At 66.5% G+C, this 18,747-nt stretch overlaps 3 protein-coding genes, 1 long non-coding RNA gene and 1 other non-coding gene across 9 annotated transcripts; 4 read left to right on the forward strand and 1 right to left on the reverse strand.

The window, feature by feature from the left end:
* The first annotated feature begins 89 nt into the window (after positions 1-89).
* On the forward strand, positions 90-2,401 carry RPLP2 (ribosomal protein lateral stalk subunit P2). 2 transcript variants are annotated; one of them, XM_086676530.1, is made up of 5 exons: positions 90-242; positions 385-508; positions 1,077-1,125; positions 2,106-2,204; positions 2,291-2,401. In XM_086676530.1, the coding sequence occupies exons 2-5, from the start codon at positions 386-388 to the stop codon at positions 2,362-2,364; spliced, it is 345 nt and encodes a 114-aa protein (XP_086532656.1). In that variant the 5' UTR covers positions 90-242; position 385; the 3' UTR covers positions 2,365-2,401. The 2 variants fall into 2 exon arrangements, with proteins under 2 accessions (XP_086532656.1, XP_025771311.1); XM_025915526.2 differs by having other exon boundaries at positions 91-242; positions 2,288-2,401.
* On the forward strand, positions 1,158-1,291 carry LOC112852220 (small nucleolar RNA SNORA52). Its single transcript, XR_003222854.1, has one exon. It is a non-coding gene; the product is annotated as a small nucleolar RNA SNORA52 (small nucleolar RNA).
* Positions 2,402-5,578: 3,177 nt separating the features above from the next.
* PNPLA2 (patatin like domain 2, triacylglycerol lipase) lies at positions 5,579-10,844 on the forward strand. The gene is made up of 9 exons (XM_086676536.1): positions 5,579-5,901; positions 7,574-7,806; positions 7,895-7,960; positions 8,319-8,528; positions 8,786-8,846; positions 8,957-9,133; positions 9,247-9,379; positions 9,591-9,713; positions 9,807-10,844. Exons 1-9 carry the CDS (start codon positions 5,715-5,717, stop codon positions 10,075-10,077), a joined length of 1,461 nt encoding a protein of 486 aa, XP_086532662.1. The 5' UTR covers positions 5,579-5,714; the 3' UTR covers positions 10,078-10,844.
* On the reverse strand, positions 10,530-14,573 carry LOC147576285 (uncharacterized). The gene is made up of 2 exons (XR_015240630.1): positions 14,435-14,573; positions 10,530-14,086 (listed from the first exon to the last, which is right to left on the reverse strand). It is a non-coding gene; the product is annotated as an uncharacterized LOC147576285 (long non-coding RNA).
* On the forward strand, positions 11,125-17,862 carry CRACR2B (calcium release activated channel regulator 2B). 4 transcript variants are annotated; one of them, XM_086676535.1, is made up of 10 exons: positions 11,125-11,520; positions 13,588-13,779; positions 13,858-13,969; positions 14,451-14,625; positions 14,931-15,077; positions 15,208-15,298; positions 15,450-15,542; positions 15,775-15,941; positions 16,183-16,254; positions 16,490-16,930. In XM_086676535.1, exons 2-10 carry the CDS (start codon positions 13,594-13,596, stop codon positions 16,668-16,670), a joined length of 1,224 nt encoding a protein of 407 aa, XP_086532661.1. In that variant the 5' UTR covers positions 11,125-11,520; positions 13,588-13,593; the 3' UTR covers positions 16,671-16,930. The 4 variants fall into 4 exon arrangements, with proteins under 4 accessions (XP_086532661.1, XP_086532658.1, XP_086532657.1 ...); XM_086676532.1 differs by lacking the exons at positions 11,125-11,520; positions 16,490-16,930 and adding exons at positions 11,650-12,280; positions 17,559-17,862; XM_086676531.1 differs by lacking the exon at positions 11,125-11,520 and adding an exon at positions 11,668-12,280.
* The last annotated feature ends 885 nt before the right edge of the window (positions 17,863-18,747 follow it).

The following is an 18,747-nucleotide window of genomic DNA, read 5'->3' on the forward strand; positions in this document are numbered from 1 at the left end:
GGTACAGGAAGGCGGCCCTGGAGCTGCCCTTCGCCTTTGCTGCCGCGGGACTGTACGAAGCGAGGCCTCTCCGCCTCCGCCGCCTGGGCGCCGTGTGACGTCACTCGGAGGCGCCCTCGCGGCGCGGCACGCGGATCCCGGGGGCTTCTGGGTAGCGGATTACCCCCGCCCCCCGCGCCTGCGACTTCCTTTCCGTCCCTGACGCCGCCGAGGTCGCACGCGTGAGGCTAGTCCGCCGCCGAGTGAGTGGGCGGCGGGGCCAGGGCGCGGGCAGTGGGGGCCGTGGGGGTCCCGGGGAGGGGCGGGCAGGCGCCGGCCGGGTCTTGGAGGGGACCGGGGCGGACGGCCTCCGAGTCACGCCGCCGCCGTCTCCTCCCGCCTCAGGATGCGCTACGTCGCCTCCTATCTGCTGGCCGCCCTCGGGGGCAATGCCTCCCCCAGTGCCAAGGACATCAAGAAGATTCTGGACAGCGTGGGCATCGAGGCAGACGACGACCGGCTCAACAAGGTAGCTTCCCCGCAGGCCCCGCAGCCCCCGGCTGTCCCGACGCTGTGCATATGGAGGCCTGTGGCCTCGGCGGCGCGGGTTTCACCCTTGAGAAAGCGCGGCTTGGTGTGCTCGGGGCGGGCGTGGGGCTGCTGCGATCCCAAAGAAGGGACAGTGAGGCGGGGGGGGTGGGGGGGCCGTGAGGCGGACTCCAGCCTGGTTCCGGGGACCCGAGATGGAAGTTACAGCGCAGTTTAAAACGTCCAAGTGACTTTGTGTTAGAGAAGTGGAAAGGGCAGGGCGCGTTTTAATGACGTTGCCTTTCATCCGCCTCACTAACGTTCGGGCGTGTGGCTAGGATAAACCGAGATGCTGTGCGATTCTTGCTCGGGAAATGCCGGGAGTGCTCCGGTTCCCGCTAGCGGCAGGCTTAGATTGGAGAACGCACGTGCGGGCCATAAGGGTTGGGCTGGACAGGGCAGGGCTCGAGGCTCGGGGGCGTTTTCTCTGTGCTCCTTGGTTCCAGGAGGTGAAGTTAGGGTGTGGGGCGCAGTAGTGAGCCTCTGGTAACTGCTGGTTGTGGTTCTAGGTCATCAGTGAGCTGAACGGAAAAAACATCGAAGACGTCATTGCCCAGGGTGAGATTGTGTGCTGGGGGGTTTCGTTCTCGTGGTCCATCCTAATCCCTGCCGGTCAGCCTGTGGCCTGCCAGGTTTCGCTTGTGGACCAGAGCACTCGAGAAGCCTCACCCAGAGAAGTGAGCAGGCTTCAGTGGGCTTGTGCCGGGGATGCTTCTAGACATTCTGCGTGGGAGGGCAGCAGAGGGTGCTGGTGCTGTCACCGGGCCGGCTGCCCACCCCACCTGCAGGGTTCGGAACTGGGTATTATTTCCATCTTTAAATATATTTTTTAATGTTTGTTTATTTTTTGAGAGAACGTGCGAGGGAGAGGGAGACAGAGGATCTGTGCGCTGTCGGCACAGAGCCCGATGTGTCACGAACTGTAAAATCATGACCTGAGCCGAAGCCGGATTAACTGACTAAGCCACCCAGACAGCCGGGAATTGGGGTTTTATGAACAGATCTCACCATGTGTTCTCGGGGGGTTGGGAGCACCGACTGGGTGTGGGAGAGACCACAGGTCCCTGCCCCTCTTTGCCGGGCAGATGGTTTTCTGGTGGCATGAGGCTGCAGCTGATGGAATTGTTTGGAAGTGGTGCTGTTGGGACGGTGGTTCTATCCCTGTGTGTGTACTTCATGGGGCACAGCCAGCTCGGCAAACAGCTGGGGATGAGGATCTGGACCCACGTAGCTGACTTAGTCCTGTCCCGGATGTAAATGCATTTGTCCAGCTTCCTTTGGGGTGGGTGTGGTCACCCAGGGGTGTTTTTGGGGGGGGGGGGCAGGGAGGGATTCCTAGACAGTTTCCAGACAGGACATTGTAGGGGGCTGGGGTGCGTGTATGTGGCAGAGGCAGAGCCGCCTGTGTGGGAGGACAGAGAAGCTTGTGACGCTGGCACTTGGTGATGTCTCCCTATATCGGGCAGACTGTCTTGTCCACCCCCACGGGGCCTTCAGGCGAGCACCGGCTCTGATCTCCTCTCCCCTGACTTCCATAGGTATTGGCAAGCTGGCCAGTGTGCCTGCTGGTGGGGCGGTGGCCGTCTCTGCTGCCCCAGGATCTGCAGCTCCCGCTGCTGGTTCCACCCCAGCTGCAGGTAAGTGGAGGCTGGGGCAGGGTCTCTGCAGGGAATCTGGCATGCGCTGTGGGCCTTGCTCACTGTGCCCTTCCTCCCCACAGCAGAGGAGAAGAAAGACGAGAAGAAGGAAGAATCAGAGGAGTCGGATGATGACATGGGATTTGGCTTGTTTGATTAGAGTCCTGCTCTCCTGCAAATAAAACCCTTTTTACGTATTTTTTGAGCGACCTGTGAGTGTTTTGTAAGAGTGCGGCCTTGGCACAGGGCAGGTGTGGGGGAAGAGGGGGTCCCACTGTGGGTGGGCAGGCCTTCATTCCAGGAGAAACCCAAGCCCTTCCTGGTGACGTGAGGAACTGGGGATCTGGTGCAGAGATGGCTACCTGGGATGGGGGGGGGGGGCACCTCCTATGGATCTAGGGTGCGCCAATCCTTGAGTAGGCTCTGGAGGGGACGTAAGCCTTCTTGGGCACAGTCCTGACTCCTGAGGACTGCCGGGGCCTCCCCAGGAAGCGAAGCCTTCAGGGGACACATAGGAACACTTCAAAGGCAGTAGTGGGTGGTCTGCAGTGCTCTCAGGGGGCTCTGGCTGGTGGAGGCCAGCAGTTGCCCCAAGACTGGGAGCATTTTTCAGTTACACACGAGAAAGAGGTGTGGTGGTGCGTGTGCGATCTGTAGGTTTCCCTGTGGAGTCCGGGCTCCAGTTCACGTTCAAGCTCCACTTTTAATCTCGGCACCTCGGGGCAGTCACGTTCCTGCTCTGAGGCTTGGTTACCACAGCTATCTGACGGTCTGGCCAGATGAGGAAGGGGCTCGTAGGCAGTGATGTTGGGCCATGTGCCCCCTAGGTCCAGGGGCAGGCCTGCCCGTGCCCATCCAGCCACCATCCTGGCCCTGCAGTGGTTTATAGTCTCCTGGGCTTTAGGTCCTCTGCCCACCAATGCCAGACCACTCAGTAGACACTCTGATTCTCCCTCTGATGGCTCTGGGTCAGCACCGGGCTGTACTGTATGTGCATCTCGTGCCAGGCTACAGCTCTGACGTCCTCGTGGGTTGTTCTGCAGGAAACAGGTAAGGAAGGAGCATAAAAGGAACGTCTGGGGGTGGAGGGCCTCTCTCAGGGAGGGAGGATGAGGCCTGTGGGACAGGAGTGTGTATGGGATGGATGTAAGAAAGAAGGCCTGAGGCCCTCCTGGTTACCCAGAGGAGTGGGGACTAGCTTGGGACTCGGGTTTGGGGGAGGAGGTAGAACCCGCTCCTGTGGTCGGTGGGACACGGGCCAGGAGGCATCACCGCACGTGTTCCAGCAGCATGTGCTGCAAGGGGCAAGGAGGGTGGGGTTGTGGATGCCCCGGGTTCCCTGGGGAGGGGGCCTAAAGTCCGTGGGCAGACCTTAGACCGGGAAGAGAAAGGTCCTGTGTGGGATTGGAAGCATGACACCCGCCTGGCAGAATGATTACACAGCAGGTCAGTACTTACACGCTCGGGTCCCGTACCTCTGCTTGAGTAAAACCACCGTTTAGGGGCGCCTGGGTGGCTCAGATGGTTGAGGGTCCTCTTGATTTCAGCTCCGATCATGATCGCACGGTTCCTGGGATCCAGCCCCACGTCTTGGGATTCTTCCCCTGCCTTCTTCCCCACGTGCTCACATGTGCCCTCTCTCAGGATATTTTTTTTATATGATTACAGAGCAAACACCAGGGTTTTCATCCACACTGGGAGGGAGGGGGGCCACCTCCCACCCCCAGCCAGGGTTCCTGGAAGTGCTGCTATGTTCCTGGCTCCAGAGCAGACAGTCCCAGGGGCCTGGAGAGAGGGATGTGTATCCAAAACAGTGCAACTCTGATGTGGAAATGGGGGCAGAGGTCTCCCGGCACTGGGGCAGGGCCACCCTTCAAGGCCCCACAGTCCCTCAGAAGCAGGAAGGGCCTGGACCCTGGCTTGTCCTTGGAGCAGGTCCCTGGCTCAGCCTGCACCTCTTGGCGGTCACCCTGCTGAACCCCTGGGCTTTCCAGGCCAGCTTTGGGGTGTGCTTCATCCCCACTGTACCATACTTCCTGCCCCCTGCCGCTTCCAGCAGCTTCCCCAAGGTCTCAGTCAGAAGGGGCCTTGATCATCCTGACCGGGCCATAGTCTCTGCACTGTACATCCATCCAAGGCACTTGGGGGTTAGGGTCCCCATGTGCAAGAGAAGGTCAATTGGTCTAAGTCAAATTCAGTTAAATATCTGCTGTTTTCCTCTCTCCCAATACCCGGGTCTGGGCTCCCCTCCCCACCCCCAAGGCCTTTGTGCATGCTGTCCCGCAGCCTAGGCAGTCCTGTGCCCTCCACCCCCAGTCCCCCATCAGTCCTCATTTTGAGCTTATGTAAACAATGTCTCCCCCCACCCCTCAAATAGGGCTGGGTCTGGACTGACCCTGCTCCACTGCTCTATCCTGTGCAGTCCCTCTGTCACACACACCGTTGGTGCCAAGTATGGGTGGCTGAGAGCACAGAGGCTGAGGGATGGACAGCATGACCCAGATGGTCCCGTCCTGGGGAAGCCCTGCTCTGGCTTCTCAGCCTGGGCCTGAAGGGGGTGGGGGGTGCAGTCCTGAGCCGCAGCCCAGACCTCCATAGCCCTGGCACCGGCTTCTGCCTAGGGTGTGGGTGTTCCTGAGGAGGCAGAGGCATCCCACCACCCCAGCACAGACCAGTCCCTTGTCTGGAAGGTGGGGTGAGGTGCAGGGCTGGCTCCTGGATCCAAGCCAGACTATGCCTGCCCTACACTCCAGGAGAAAAATGCGGAAGGGTGTGAGGGTGACATCACAGGAGTGCTCCACCTGCTGGGGCAATTAGCGGGGGGGGGGTGGGGTGGGGGGTGGGGGGTGGGGGAGGGCCTGACTCTTACCCAAGTAGAACCCTGGTTAGCGCCCAGCTATGGAGGGGCCGCCCCCGCGGGCGGCTAGGGCCTGGGCGTCAGGTTGGGGTCTATAGCACTAGTGTTAGCTCTGGGAATTGTGTGTGATTCGCCTCCAGCCCTAGATAGTTATGAGTCAGTCTGTGGATGAGCCCTGGGGTCCTTGCCCTGGGGCGAGCTCCTCAGTGCCCCGAGTGGGTGTTGTAGGTGGGCCCCTCAGGAGCGGGGCGGTGACTGCCCCTCGCAAGTCTCCGGATTTGTACGAGGCTCTCGGGCCCCCAGACTCCGCGCGCCCCAGGCCTGCGCTCCCCCTCCCTACACCCCTGGGCCACTGTGTGTTCCCTCCAGCTTCCCCGCGAGGCCGGGCACTGGGTCTCGGGCCCGGGGGCGGGGCCCCAAGGCCCCCGGAGGGCGCGGCCGTTCCCCGCGCGCTCCGATTGGGCGGCGCGTGCTGGCCCCGCCCCCGCCCGCCCCCACTAAAAACACCGCCTCCGCCACCGCCAGGCACAGCGTCTCCGCCTCCGCAGGCGGGGACCCGAGCTAGAGCGACCGCGGGCCCGGCCCGGCCCGGCCCCGGAACGAGCGGGAGCGCGCGGCGCGCAGCGAGCCCCGGAGTCCGGAGGGCCGCAGCGATGTTCCCCAAGGAGGCGACGTGGAACATCTCGTTCGCGGGCTGCGGCTTTCTGGGCGTCTACCACATCGGCGTGGCCTCCTGCCTCCGCGAGCACGCGCCCTTCCTGGTGGCCAACGCCACGCACATCTACGGCGCCTCGGCCGGGGCGCTCACCGCCACGGCGCTGGTCACCGGCGCCTGCCTGGGTGAGGGGGCGGGGCGGGGATCCGGCGCGGGGTCCTGCCTGGGCGAGGGGGCGGGACAGGGGGCCTGCCAGGTGAGCGGGCGGGACAGGGGGCCTGCCTGGGTGAGGGGACGGGGCCGGGATCCGGCAGGGGTCCTGCCGGGGTGAGCGGAGGCCGGGCGGATGTTCTTCCAGAGGGTAGAGCGCCCCCCGCCCCGGCCCGTCCGCTCCGGGAAGCTGGCAGGGGCGCGGGTCGGGTGGGGAGGGGTCTTTTGCCCGCGCCCAGGACCCGGGTGGAAGGTCCGAGCTCGGGCGCCGGCCCGGGGGCGGGGCCTGGTTTGTTTTGCATCGAGGTGCCCAGGGATTGGGGTGGGGCCACGCGCGCCTCTGGGGCCGAGGCTCTGGCCTTTCAGGGCGCAAAGGCTGGAGGACGGACAGGTGCAGCAAAAGGTATTTCATTGGAAAGAGAAAGTAACTCGTGGGCGGGACCGTGAGAGTCGGGGGAGGGGCCTCACTACCCCGGTAGCCCGGCAGTGGCCCAGGTCACTGTGTCCTGGGGCTACGCTGTTCCTGGGGCCCTGTATGGGGTGGCCTCTGAAGAGTATTTGGGTACCGTAGCCTGGTGCCTCCCAGGGCATCTGGAGGAGGAACTTGGCCGGTAGGGCCTGGGCAAGGCAAACTCTTCCCCACCCTCTCCCTCGTTGCCCGCCGCCCACTGTGGGCCTGGGTTCCCAGGTGTGGCCAACCCACTCCCCTGGGGTGAGGGGTGCTTCCGGGCCCTCCAGCCCCTCCAGCGGTAGTGCAGAGGTGGGTGTGCACCGGGATGGCCTTCTCTACTCACAGGCACTTCAGGCAGGCGCGTCAAGTGCTGTTTACAGCACACCGAGTACTTCAGGAGTCCTGGGAAAGGTGCCCGGCCCCCAGCTACTAGGGCAGCCAGGGTGACAGAAGGGTCAACAGGTCCTTGAATGCCCTGCCCAGCAGGAGCCTGTTCGGGGTTCTCCACTGCCCCCTTCCAGTGACCTTTGCCCTGAGGGGCTGGGTTGGGACCTGGGGGCCCTGCCCCTCCCTCTCTGGAAGCCTTCCAGCCAGCGTCTGTCATACCTGCGTGCTGGCCTCGGGCCACACCTGACTTACTGCCGTGGAGGTGGCTCCCAGGACACCCCCTCTTACCCCCAAGGAGCCTCTTTTTCAGGAGCGGTCTTGGGCAGCTACAGTCTCCACAGCATGGCGGGCTCTGTCCAAGAAGAGTGTTGGGGGTGCTTTCTCAGAGGCAGTGGGACCCCACTCTTTCCAATCCCATGCCCACAGGCCTGTGCTGGACTCCCTGGGTCTGGCCAAGTGTGTGAAGGCTAAGGCTGGTCAGGGTTGAACCTCTGCCTCCCCCCCCCCCCGCCTTCACAGGCTGGGGGCCACGCCAGGTCAGGCCCAGTGACTCATGGATCAGGGCAAGCACTTGGGAAATACTGGGCAGAGGGAAGGCCTTGGCCCCAGCTGTCTGCCCTCCAGGGGTGGTAGCCTACCTCTGTCTCTCTGGGGGCAGGAAGCAAGAGTCCCCGTCATGGGCCAGGCCTCGTGATGGATACTGGGAGTTCTCCAGGGTAGATGGAGGTGCCGTGGCTGTGCGTGCTGTGGCTCTGGGCATGGAACCATGAGGTGGTGGCAAGCCCTGACTGTTGGCCCTGCTCACCCAGGCGAGGCAGGTGCCAACATCATCGAGGTGTCTAAGGAGGCCCGGAAGCGGTTCCTGGGTCCACTGCACCCCTCCTTCAACCTGGTAAAGACTATCCGTGGCTGCCTGCTGAAGACCCTGCCTGCTGACAGCCATGAGCGCGCCAGCGGGCGTCTGGGCATCTCCCTGACCCGCGTCTCTGATGGCGAGAACGTCATTATATCCCACTTCGGCTCCAAGGACGAGCTCATCCAGGTGGGCCGTGGTGGGCCACATCCCGCATCGGGCACCGTAGGAGCTCAGCGTCCCTGCTCACCACGTCCTCTCTGTCCCTGCCCCACAGGCCAACGTCTGCAGTACCTTCATCCCTGTGTACTGCGGCCTCATCCCTCCAGCCCTACAGGGCGTAGTGAGTATCCCCGGGGCACCTTTCCTGGGCGACCAGAGTTGTTCCCTGGGCAGGCGGTGGGACGAGGCAGTGGGGAGGAGGAAGGGCAGCGATGCCTCCCCCCAACCCCCCCCCCCCCCCAGCCTGTTGCCTCACTTCCACGTTACTCAAGAGCCAGGCGGGCCCCCTGGAGATGCATACTTCCTGTGGCTGTCTGTGCCCCTCCCCCAAGGTCTGGCCATCTGTTCGGCAGCCCGTGGCCAGTGCCCAGTGGGTGAAAGGCTCGAAGGAAATAGCCACGGGATGGGGCCCGAGGTGGCCCAGTGGGTTAGCCAGCTCAGTCCTCAGGCCTCTCCCTGTGTGGCCGTGTGTCCCACAGCGCTATGTTGATGGCGGCATCTCAGACAACCTGCCACTCTACGAGCTCAAGAACACCATCACCGTGTCCCCCTTTTCGGGAGAGAGTGACATCTGCCCACAGGACAGCTCCACCAACATCCACGAGCTCCGGTTCACCAACACCAGCATCCAGTTCAACCTGCGCAATCTCTACCGCCTGTCCAAGGCCCTGTTCCCGCCCGAGCCCACGGTGAGCCCTTCGCCAGGGGGCCCGCTGAGCCTGTCCCGGCTCAGTGCCAGGGGAGCGAGCTGCCGGAAGGCCTCTCCTGAGGGACAAGGCAGAGGTGGGCGCTGCACAGACTCTCCATTGAGGCCCCCCATCCAGCAGCCCGGATCCCTGTCACCTTGGCGGAAGGAAGGGGCTGTGGGGGCTCCAGAGGGCGGAGCAGGGCACCCCGGCTCTCTCCTGGTGCCTCCCCGCTCCTATTCATCGTCCCCCTGCCTTAGGTGCTGCGGGAGATGTGCAAGCAGGGTTACAGGGACGGGCTGCGTTTTCTGAGGCGCAACGGTGCGTGGGTGCCCCCTGGAGCAGGCGTGGGTGGGGTGGGCGGGCGTGGTGGCTCCTCGCCTTTGCCCCTGCTCCCGTGCTGATCACCTGTCTGGGGGGTCCCCACCCAGGCCTCCTGAACAGGCCCAACCCCCTGCTGGCGCTGCCCCCGGCCCGCCCCCGTGCCCCCGAGGATGAGGATGTGGAGGAGGCCCAGGGGGCCACAGAGAGGGCTCTAGCGGAGGGCCCCTTGAAGCCACCCCTGGAGGACCACATCCTGGAACATCTGCCTGCGAGGCTCAATGAGGGTGTGTGCAGCTGGCGTGGGGGATGGGGGTCCCTCGCTGGTGGGGAGCAGAGGAGCGGGGAGGGCCTGGCTTCCCCGGCTGCTGGTCAGCGTCCCTCCTGCGCCCACCCACAGCCCTGCTGGAGGCCTGCATAGAGCCCAAGGACCTGCTGACCGCCTTCTCCAACATGCTGCCTGTGCGTCTGGCCACAGCCATGATGGTGCCCTACACTCTGCCGCTGGAGAGCGCTGTGTCCTTCACCATCCGGTGAGGGGAGTAGGGGGCTTGGGCGGGGACCGTGGGGGACCAGACTTCGTCATCCGTGAGTGGTGGACACCGTGGGGAGAAGGCCGCTGGCGGGGGGATGCGGCAGAGATGCCGGGTCGGGGGTCCCAGAAGCTGGGGCGCAGGCCGGGGTGGGTGTGGGGGAGGGGGAGGAGCCATGAGCCCTGAGGCCACGCCTCCCGTCCCCGCCCAGCTTGCTGGAGTGGCTGCCTGACGTCCCTGAGGACATCCGGTGGATGAAGGAGCAGACAGGCAGCATCTGCCAGTACCTGGTGATGCGTGCCAAGAGGAAGCTGGGAAGCCACCTGCCCTCCAGGTGAGCCCCCCTCACTGTTGTGTCTCCCCCAGGCCTGAAGCCCCAGGGGCCGCCTCTAAAGCCCTCCCGCCCTCCATCCCTCCCCACCTGCAGGCTGTCGGAGCAGGTGGAGCTGCGCCGCGCCCAGTCACTGCCGTCTGTGCAGCTGTCCTGTGCCACCTACAGCGAGGCACTGCCCAGCTGGATGCGCACCAGCCTCTCGCTAGGGGACGCGCTGGCCAAGTGGGAGGAGTGCCAGCGCCAGCTGCTCCTGGGCCTTTTCTGCACTAACGTGGCCTTCCCACCCGATGCCCTGCGCATGCGCGCCCCCGCCAGTCCTGCCCCTGCGCCCCCACAGCTCCCACCCGGCTCGCCCCCTTGCTGAGTGTTCCCCCCACCCCACCCTGCTCCGCCCTTCCCCAGCCCCCTGGGGTCCCGGTGCTGAGGGCTGGGTCCCCCAGCTTCCCTGCCCCGTGAGGTGGGGGCCCTGGGGTGGGCTGAGATTCCCCCCTCCTGGGCCTCTCTCCATGACCACCGCAGGAGTCAGGACAAGGGGCCCCTCACAGCTGCTAGAAGGGGACTTGCCGTCGACCCCTCCACCGACCACTGTTGCTGCGCTGAAGAAAGAGGGGTAGCGAGTACCCCTCCCGTCACCTGTGCCTTTATCTCCCCCTCAGGCCCTGCCCCAGGGCTGGGGAGGAGGGCTGGGCTGCACCCCCCCCACCCCCCCCACCCCCCCCCCAGCCCAGCCCAGCGTCCACCAGTCCGTGCAGTATTACTCCCTAGAGCTTTGCACCTGCACCTCCCTCATTCGGCAAGTTTTGCCAGAGAAGAACGTTTGTGAAGAATTATTTATTTTCGCCAAAGCAGATATAATAAATGCCACAGCTCGGCCCCGCCTCTCTCACTGCGTGTGACTCCCGGGCCACAGGGGCCCTACTGTCCTCCAGCCTGGCATTCCGGGCCTGAGGCCTTCCTCTAAAGGCCCTGGTGGGCCCGGGTTCTAGCCCACTTCTCCGCCTGGGACTGCTGTGTTTGCCTCACTTTGCCCGGAGGTGTGCTGCCCGACCCTTGGGCACAGCTTTCCGAGGGCCAGCGGAAATGCCGGGACCAAGATCCTCACTAAATAAAAACTGAGAAATGCTTACCAAAGGTGGTGTCCACATCTCCACTCCATGGTGACACAGGTGGTGTGGGGCTGACCTCAGGCTGGGAGGGCGGTGGAGGGCGAGGTTCCCAAGCCGAGGCCTGGGGACCTGGGAGCCACGGGGCCTGCCCCACTGTGGGTATGTGGCACAAGGCTCTTCGCAGGGCGCTGGGCCTCCCCTTATCAAGGCAAACCTCACCGGCCAGTGCACACACATTCTCCATCGCGTGTCCCCCTCCCACCACACCCCTATGACCCCTGCAGATATGTAGGTCGGGTCTGGAACGTCAGGCAGGGTGAGGTCTGACCCAGAGGAGGCTGGACCTTGTTCTGTGGGACATGGTTTCCTGAAGGCGTCCTCTGCCCTGGCCAGTCTGAAGGGGTGCAGCCAGCCCTTCCTGGTGACCAAAAAGGGCCCGTGGGGGAGGGGCACTGGAGCAGAGCCGGGTGGTTGGCTGGCTGTCCGGAGCTCTTGGGTGCTGGCAGGCCCCGGCCAACAATAACGGTAGGGACTGCACGACTGGGAGAGCCGGCCCGGCAGGTCCCCGGTGCCGGGAGCCGCCCCCCGCTCGCTCTCCAGTTCCCGTCCCGTCCCGTCCCGTAGGTCCAACCTGTTCTAGTTCAGCAGGATCCCAGGCCCCTGCAGGAGCAGAGGCCTCCAGACCCCCGACCACCTCCCAGGTGGGTTCAGGGGCTGGGCTGGGGCTGGGGCTGGGGCGGGGGGGCCTTCGGCAAGAGAATGGGGTCTCTCCCCCGGCAGGAAGGTCACGTGCGAGTCCCGCCCAGCTCCGTCTCCCAGCTCGCCCGCAAGGGGAACCGGAGTCAAGGCTGTGCCCCAAAAGGACAGCTTGGGGGCAGGCAGCCGTGGGCAGGGGTGGGGGCTCCTTTGTGCCCCCACCCCACTTGTACACGCCTTACCCCGAGGCAGCGGATGCACGCACCATTTTGTAATATATTCCCTGCTAATTGTTGAACCACGGGAAAGACCACAACTGGGGAAGCATAGGCAGAGTGCCCGCCCCCACTCCTGGCGATGACCGTTGAAAATACCTTGCTCTGCCTCCTGCCCGGCTTGGTCCTGCACACACTTTTTGGCGCCTCGGGATCCTCGGGACAGCCCCACCCTCCTCGCCTCGGCCCTGCTCAGGAGGGGTCCCCAAGCCACCGGGGTCATCTCCGCCCCGACGTGAACTCAGCTCTGCCGGGACAGACGCGGGGGGCGGCGGGGGGCCGCACGCGGGGGCCGGGCAAGGAGTGGGCGGCCGGGGCCGCGCGGAGAGGCGGAGACACGGCGACAGTGGCGGCGGCGGCTCCGCCCGGGGCCGCCCACGCCGGGGTCTCCGTTTCCCGCGGGGCAGCAGCAGCCGCTCCGCGCCCGCGCCCCCCGCCTTCCCGGAGGAGTCGCGGGGCCTCGCGGCAGGTGCGGCGGCGCAGCTCGCAGGTAGGCGCCTCGCGGGTCCCGCCGCCGCGCCCCACCCTGCGGTCGCCGAGGGACGCGCCGACCCTCCGGTGCCCTGGGGGGGCCGAGCGGCGGTGGGCGCGGCGGCTGGCGGGACCCGGCCGGCCAGTGGGCCCCGCTCCCCCGGCCCGGCGCCGCGCAGCTTCCGGCTGGGATGGACTTCTGGCCCCGGGGAGCCCGCGGGCCGCCGGTGGGGGTGGCGCTCCCGCAGGGGTGAGGCGACGGCGTGCGGGGGGAGACGACTCCGGTCCCCCGACCGCCTCCTCCCGCCCTTCCTCACACCTGCCCTCTTTGGACACTGCGCTCTCCTGCCGCTCCTGGAGTATGGGCGCGGAGGGAAAATTAGGGTCCCGGACGGAGGGGAGAGGACCCCAGAATCCCCCAGGCTGGGGGTTAGCTTTGGGAAATCCGGGGCCTGGGCGCCCGGGGGGACCACAGGTGGGTCTGATTAGGGGGCGGAGCGCCATGCGGGGCGGGGGGGGGGGGGGCGGGGGCTGAGGAGGTTGCAGCGACCCGGAGGGGGCAAGTCTGGCGGAGCAGAAGGGCCTCGTGCCAGGGGGAGGGCCATCAAGCCTAGAATCTGGCGCGTTCCCGACAAGGCCAGTGGAAGTCACCGGTGCTCCAGGCTGAGACCCTGCACCCGCACCCCTTGGGGCCCGGGGCCCGGAGGGAGGGGCGGCGGCAGAAGGGCAGGAGCAGACGCCGCCTGCCGGCCGCCCGGAGGCCGAGGGCGCTGAGGCCCAGACTCGGGGGCTAGGACCCGGCGGGGACTGTCTGAACGCTCCAGCTGGCCCGGCCCGGTCAGCCAGGTCTCCAGGTGCCCACCTTCAGGGCCTGCTCAGCTCCTCCCCTCGCTGGCCAGTCCGTCACCCAAGCTCTCTCCCCTCAGCGGCCCCGGAGCCCCTACCTCCTTATTTTGCATCACAAGTTTCTCCTGTAGCTGCCTCCCCACCCTCACCACTTCCCACCACCCCACGGCGGTTGCCCCTCCCCCAGGTCCTCTTCTGAACCGGTTTCCCCCCACCCCCCACCCCAGGCAGCCTCCACAGGCCCTGAGCCTGCCCCACCCCACCCACGACACCCCTGTCTGCAGCACGGTTCTGCCCCCAGCTACCTTCCTCTCTGGACCTCTGTGGAGCCTTCTCCCGCCTTCCTGCCTGGTGGAAGGAGGCCCCGCTGCTCACTCCAGGACCCCAGCACCCCAGCTTAGCCCTCACCCACAGCCTCTCTGCCTTCCCTTCTCCCTTCTCATTTCTGCTTAGGCCCTGACTCTTCCTTGGCTTTTGCAGCACGTGATGGCCGAGACCCCCACTCCCATGGCCAGGCCCGGGAAGCCTGGGGCCGGGGAGGACCGGCAGGAGGAGGGAGAGGAAGAAGGGGGCTCCGGGAGGCCACGGGCGGAGACGCTGGAGCAGGCCCAGGAGCTGTTTCTGCTGTGTGACAAAGACGCCAAGGGCTTCCTCACACGGCATGACCTGCAGGTGAATCCCCAGTCCCAAGAGGCTGCCCAGCCGGGGGGCGACCTTGGCTACTCAGCCCTGCCACCCTTGCCTGGCTAGGGCCTGCAGAACGACGTGCCCCTCACACCGGAGCAGCTAGAGGCTGTGTTCGAGAGCCTGGATCAGGCCGGCACCGGCTTCCTCACCGCTTGGGAGTTCTGCCTCGGCCTGGGTGAGCGGAGCCCCCCTGCCCCGCCCCACCCCGCTGCCCAGAGACCCTCTGGTGGCACACGTGGCTCTGGAGCCCACAGCAGACACAGATGGCAGCCTGTGACTCTCCGTCGTGTCCCTGCGGAACACACACCGGTGTCAGTGCACACAGGCCCCTGAGGAAGCCCCCCCACCGCCAGGCGATGTATGGAGCTGCCCCTCCTGCTACCCGACCCCCTCCCATCCGTGCCAAACCCAGGTGGGGCCGGGTGCCAGGCTTGCCCCGTTCTGGCCCGGCTGTCACCTCCCATTCCTAAGCCACGAGTCTGACCAGGATAAGGAAAGAAAAACAGGAAACTGGGCTCAGAATAAGGACAGGATGTGTGTGTGTGTGTGTGTGTGTGTGTGTGTGTGTGTGTGTGTGTGTGGTGGGGGTGGTGAGTGGCGGCTGAGCCAGGGTGCTAACCTACAGCTTTGATAATCTTACCTTCCCATGCCCACAGGGAAGTTTGTGGGGGTGGAGTCAGCCCAGAGCACACCGCCCTCCCAGGCTCCAGAGGAAACCTTCGAGTCGGGCTGGTCAGATGTGCAGGGCACTGGGGGCTCCCTGGAAGAAGAGGAGGAGGAGAGATTCCGGGAAGCGCTGGAGCAGCTGGGGGTGGCCCCAGTCCTGGGCGAGTGAGTTGGCGCTGACTCGGCCCCCAGTTCCCTCCTCTGCTGCCTCCCCCTCTGCATGCTGCCTGTCCACACTGCCCGCGTGTCTGTTCCAGGCCGGGGTCCCTAGGCTGGGACGGGCCCAGTCGTTCTCCGTCAGCTGTAACACCTGGGAGGGGCTGAGCGTGATTTCCCGCAAAATTTGCATTTCAGGAGGCGAACAACGCGGCTGGTCTATCCAGGGCTGCAGGTGTCTCCAGACGGCTTACCCTTAGGGATGGGGTCAGGGAGCCCCCGCTTCAGCCTCAGCCCCTGTCCTCCTCCTGCAGGCAGCGAGCGGTGCGGACGTTCTGGACCCGATTGCAGCGCGAGCGACCCGAGCTGCTGGGCTCCTTCGAGGACGTTCTGGTGCGCGCGTCGGCCTGCCTGGAGGAGGCAGCCCGAGAGCGGGACGGCCTGGAGCAGGCGCTGCGGCGGTGAGGAGTGGGGCCTGGGCGGCTGGGCTTGGGAGGCGGTAGAGGCGAGACTGGGGTCTGTGGTGCCGGCGGGCTCAAACAGCAGTCCCCCCTCCCCCCCCCCCCCCCCCCCCCCCCCCCGTCCTCGAAGGCGGGAAAGCGAGCACCAGAGGGAGGTGCGGTGTCTGTACGAGGAGACTGAGCAGCAGCTTCGCGAGCAGCGCCAGCGTCTTCGGAGTCAGGTGGGCCCAAAGCCCCGCCCCCGCCCCGGCCCAATCCCAGACGCACTAGTCTCATGGCCCCGCCCCCTCAAAATTGGCTCCACCCGGCCCCTCCCCCGGCGCGTGCCCCTCCCCCGCCCGCCTGGGCTCAGGAGCTCCCCGCACATCCCAGGACCTCCCCCGGGAGGAGCGCACAGGCCTCCTGGAGCTGGAGCTGCAGGACCGCGAGCAGGAGCTGGAGCGGGCAGGCCTGCGGCAGCGGGAGGTGAGTGGCCCCCCACCCGCCCTTGCAGGGTTGGGGTGCTGACAGACCCAGAGCGGGGCCCTATCCCCGCCGTCACCCGTGCACTCTCTGGTACACTTGAGGTCCCGGTGCCTCAGTGTCCCCGACCTCGGAATTACTGGGAGTCAGGGGCAAGCGCAGCACCCCAAAGAAGAGGTGGAGGGGTCCTCCCCAGCTTGCACTGCCCCCCCACCCCCCCGCCCACATCCCGCAGCTGGAACAGCAGCTGCAGGCCCGGGCCAGCGAGCAGCTGGAGGTGCAGGCGCAGAACGCCCAGCTGTGGCTAGCCAACGAGGCGCTACGAACGCAGCTGGAGGGGACGCAGGAGCGGCTCCACAGGCTGGAGGGCGACTTGCGGAGTCGCCAGGAGCAAACCCTACGGTGCCTGGGAAGCGGGGGGTGGGTGGGGTGGGGGGGGGCAGGCGGACCATCAGGGGCGGGCCCGGGGTGGGGCTGCGGCCGGCGGGCGAGGCGGGGCGGGAATAGCTTTGGGGGCTCGGGTCCGGGCCACTCCCATCCCCATCCCCCCGTCCCCGCCCAGCCCTCAGGGTCTGCGTGGGTCAGGGTCGTGGGGCGCGCTGAGGAGCCTCCCGGCACCCAGGTCACCACCTCTCTCTTGCAGAGATGTGCTCGCTGTGTCGAGGAACATGCAAAAGGAGAAGCTCAGCCTCCTGCGGCAGCTGGGACTCCTCAGGTGCGGTCAGGCGCAGGCCGGAGGGGAGGGGCCCCACACAGTTTGGGGTATCCTAGCTCTCAAACGCTCCCGACCACAGCCTCATCCTATTGGGAGGCAGTCCGTCCTCATGTCTGTCCCCCATCCCTCGGGGGCATCCGCAGCCAGGCACCCCGTCTGAGGGACAGCAGAGCCCGCATTCCCCCCTTGCCCCAGGAATGCTGCCTCTCAGAGCCCTTGGACTCCCCTTCCCCAGGGAGCTGAATGCGAGGCTACGGGATGAGAGGGATGCCTGTGAGGCCAAGCGGTTAGCCAGCGGTCGAAGGAAAGCCCTGGCCATGGCTCGCATGCCGGGCCCCACCTGCTGCTGTTGCTGCTGCTGCAGCTGGGCTCGCCCCCCAAGATGTGGCTCTGGCCACCTTCCCAGTGCCCGCTGACCATCCCCCAGAGACTCACTGGGCATCCCTCGGAGAGGCCACCCCTCGAAGGCGAGGCGTCATGGCCCATCCAGCATTCGGGCTCTGCTCAGGGCACTGCAGGCCTGCCTGCATGCAGACATGAAGGAACTACCCAGGGAGTGGTGGGGCGGTCGGAGTCTCACGTGCCCCCCTGCGGGGCCTCATCCTGTCCCATCCCATCAAATGCATCTCTGACCAGCAGAAAAACTCCCTCCTCCTAATAAAGTCCATTGACTGCACTGTGACCTTCTCAGCCTACGTGTATGTGCGTCACAGCATTTCCCTGATACGCGCACGAGGTATCCACGGTACTCTCAAGGCAACTGGGCAGTACACGTGTGGCACATGTCCTGAGGTGCTGGGGTTGTGGATGTTCCTGCCTGTCTCTGGTCATGCTTTCAAGCCCTCACTGTCCATTCAGGCTGAAGCCCCGTGGGGCCCTCTGTGGGAACCAGGGGACCGAGGCCCATTGCCTGGGCCCGCTCCCGGCCCCAGTTGACAATCCCCTCCCCATACCGGTCCTCACACAGCCCCAGGTGGGCCAGCTCAGCCCACTGGAGTTGAGCCAGTCCTGAGTGGGACCTCCTGGGGCAGTCCTCCACCCCCCCATCCCCCCACCCCGCCCTGCCGCCTCCCTGGAAGTGGGGAGCTGCTGGCCAGACCGTGAACCATGGGCAAGGAGCTGGGGACCACTATCCATGGAGAGCTTCCAAATGACTGCAGAATCTGACCCACCCTGCCTGGGTCTGGGAATGAGCCTGGTGGGTTGGGAGTCGCCTCCCCTTCCTTACTCCCACTGCGGGTTTCCCAACCCAGCAGGTCAGAAGGCTCGGCCCTGTCTACCCCACCCCTTTCCACCCCTCCCAGGACCGATGCCTTCCAGACTGGACTGTTCCAGGCAGGGACCCCAGGCCTCCACTCCAAGCTGTCCTCCATACTGCACCTAGAGCAACTGCACTCCTGCATCTGACTGCACCCCCAGACCCTACCCCACCAAGCCAGCATCTGTTCCGCCGGCCCTGCAAGCCTCCGGGTGGCCCTGCGTTGTGGAGAGAGAACAGGCCTGGGCCTGGAGGAGGGCCTGCTGGCCTGGCCGCCGCCTCCACCGCCCCCAGCCCAGCTCCTCGGCCTCCCGAGGGCGTGAGCCCCGGCTGGGCTGCGGGCGCCCCCGGGTGCAGCACGCCCGCCTCCGCAGTCGCGGGCGGACCCCAGCGCCCGCACCGGCGGGCGTCCCCGCCGCCCGCCCTCGCGGAGCACTGCCGAGACCTGCCCTGTGTCTGCCGCCGGGGGCGGGGCCTGCAGGCCGGGGGCGGGGCGCGTCTCACTCCCGGGCCCGCGACCCGCCGCGCAGTCTCCGCGCTCCGAGCCGCCGCCCCCACCCCCCCCGCGCCCGGACTCCGACGCGTGGCCGGTGAGTGCGCCGCCTGGCTGGGCGGGCCGGGAGGGGCCGAGTGTCCCGGGACCCTGCGCGGCCCGGCCCCGGAGGCCCGGCTGCGGGCGCCGGGAGGCCTGGTCCCGCCGGCCGGCAGCAGTCCCCTCCCGGCCCTTTCCGGAGCGGGACGGAGTGGGCGCCCGGGGCCGGGCGCCTCCTGGGCCTTCGCACAGGCCTGGCGGCCCCCTACGACCCCACCCGAGCATCCTAGTCATTGTCTCTGGACACCGGCGCCCGTCCCTCCGCCGGGGTGCGGGTGGGCGCGCCGCGGGCTCTCCCGGGCGGGGACTCCTCCTCGGGCCTGGCTGGCGCCGAGTGCGGGGCTGCCCTGCTTGGGGCGTGGGCCGCGGGCCGCGGCGGGCCCGGCTGAGTTGCAGGGGCCAGGGCGGGGCGGCTCGGTCCCGGGCCGCGGGAACTATTTCTGGCCGGCGCCTTCCCAGGGGGCTCACATCCGCCAGGCACTCCCGGAAAGAGGGGCCCCTCCTTCGCCCGCCGCCCGCGCGTGGGGCCCGGACCTGTGTCGGGAGAATCAGCCTCCTCAGAAGGCTGGGACCTCACCACGGGCCCAGGGGCAGCCTGCGGGCACGTGAGGCTCCCGTAAGCCCAGCTCCAACCAAGGGGTCT

The sequence above is a fragment of the Puma concolor genome, chromosome D1 (assembly GCF_028749965.1).
Source record: "Puma concolor isolate L17-30 chromosome D1, mPumCon1.1.hap2, whole genome shotgun sequence".
Classification (NCBI taxonomy): Eukaryota; Metazoa; Chordata; class Mammalia; order Carnivora; family Felidae; genus Puma; species Puma concolor.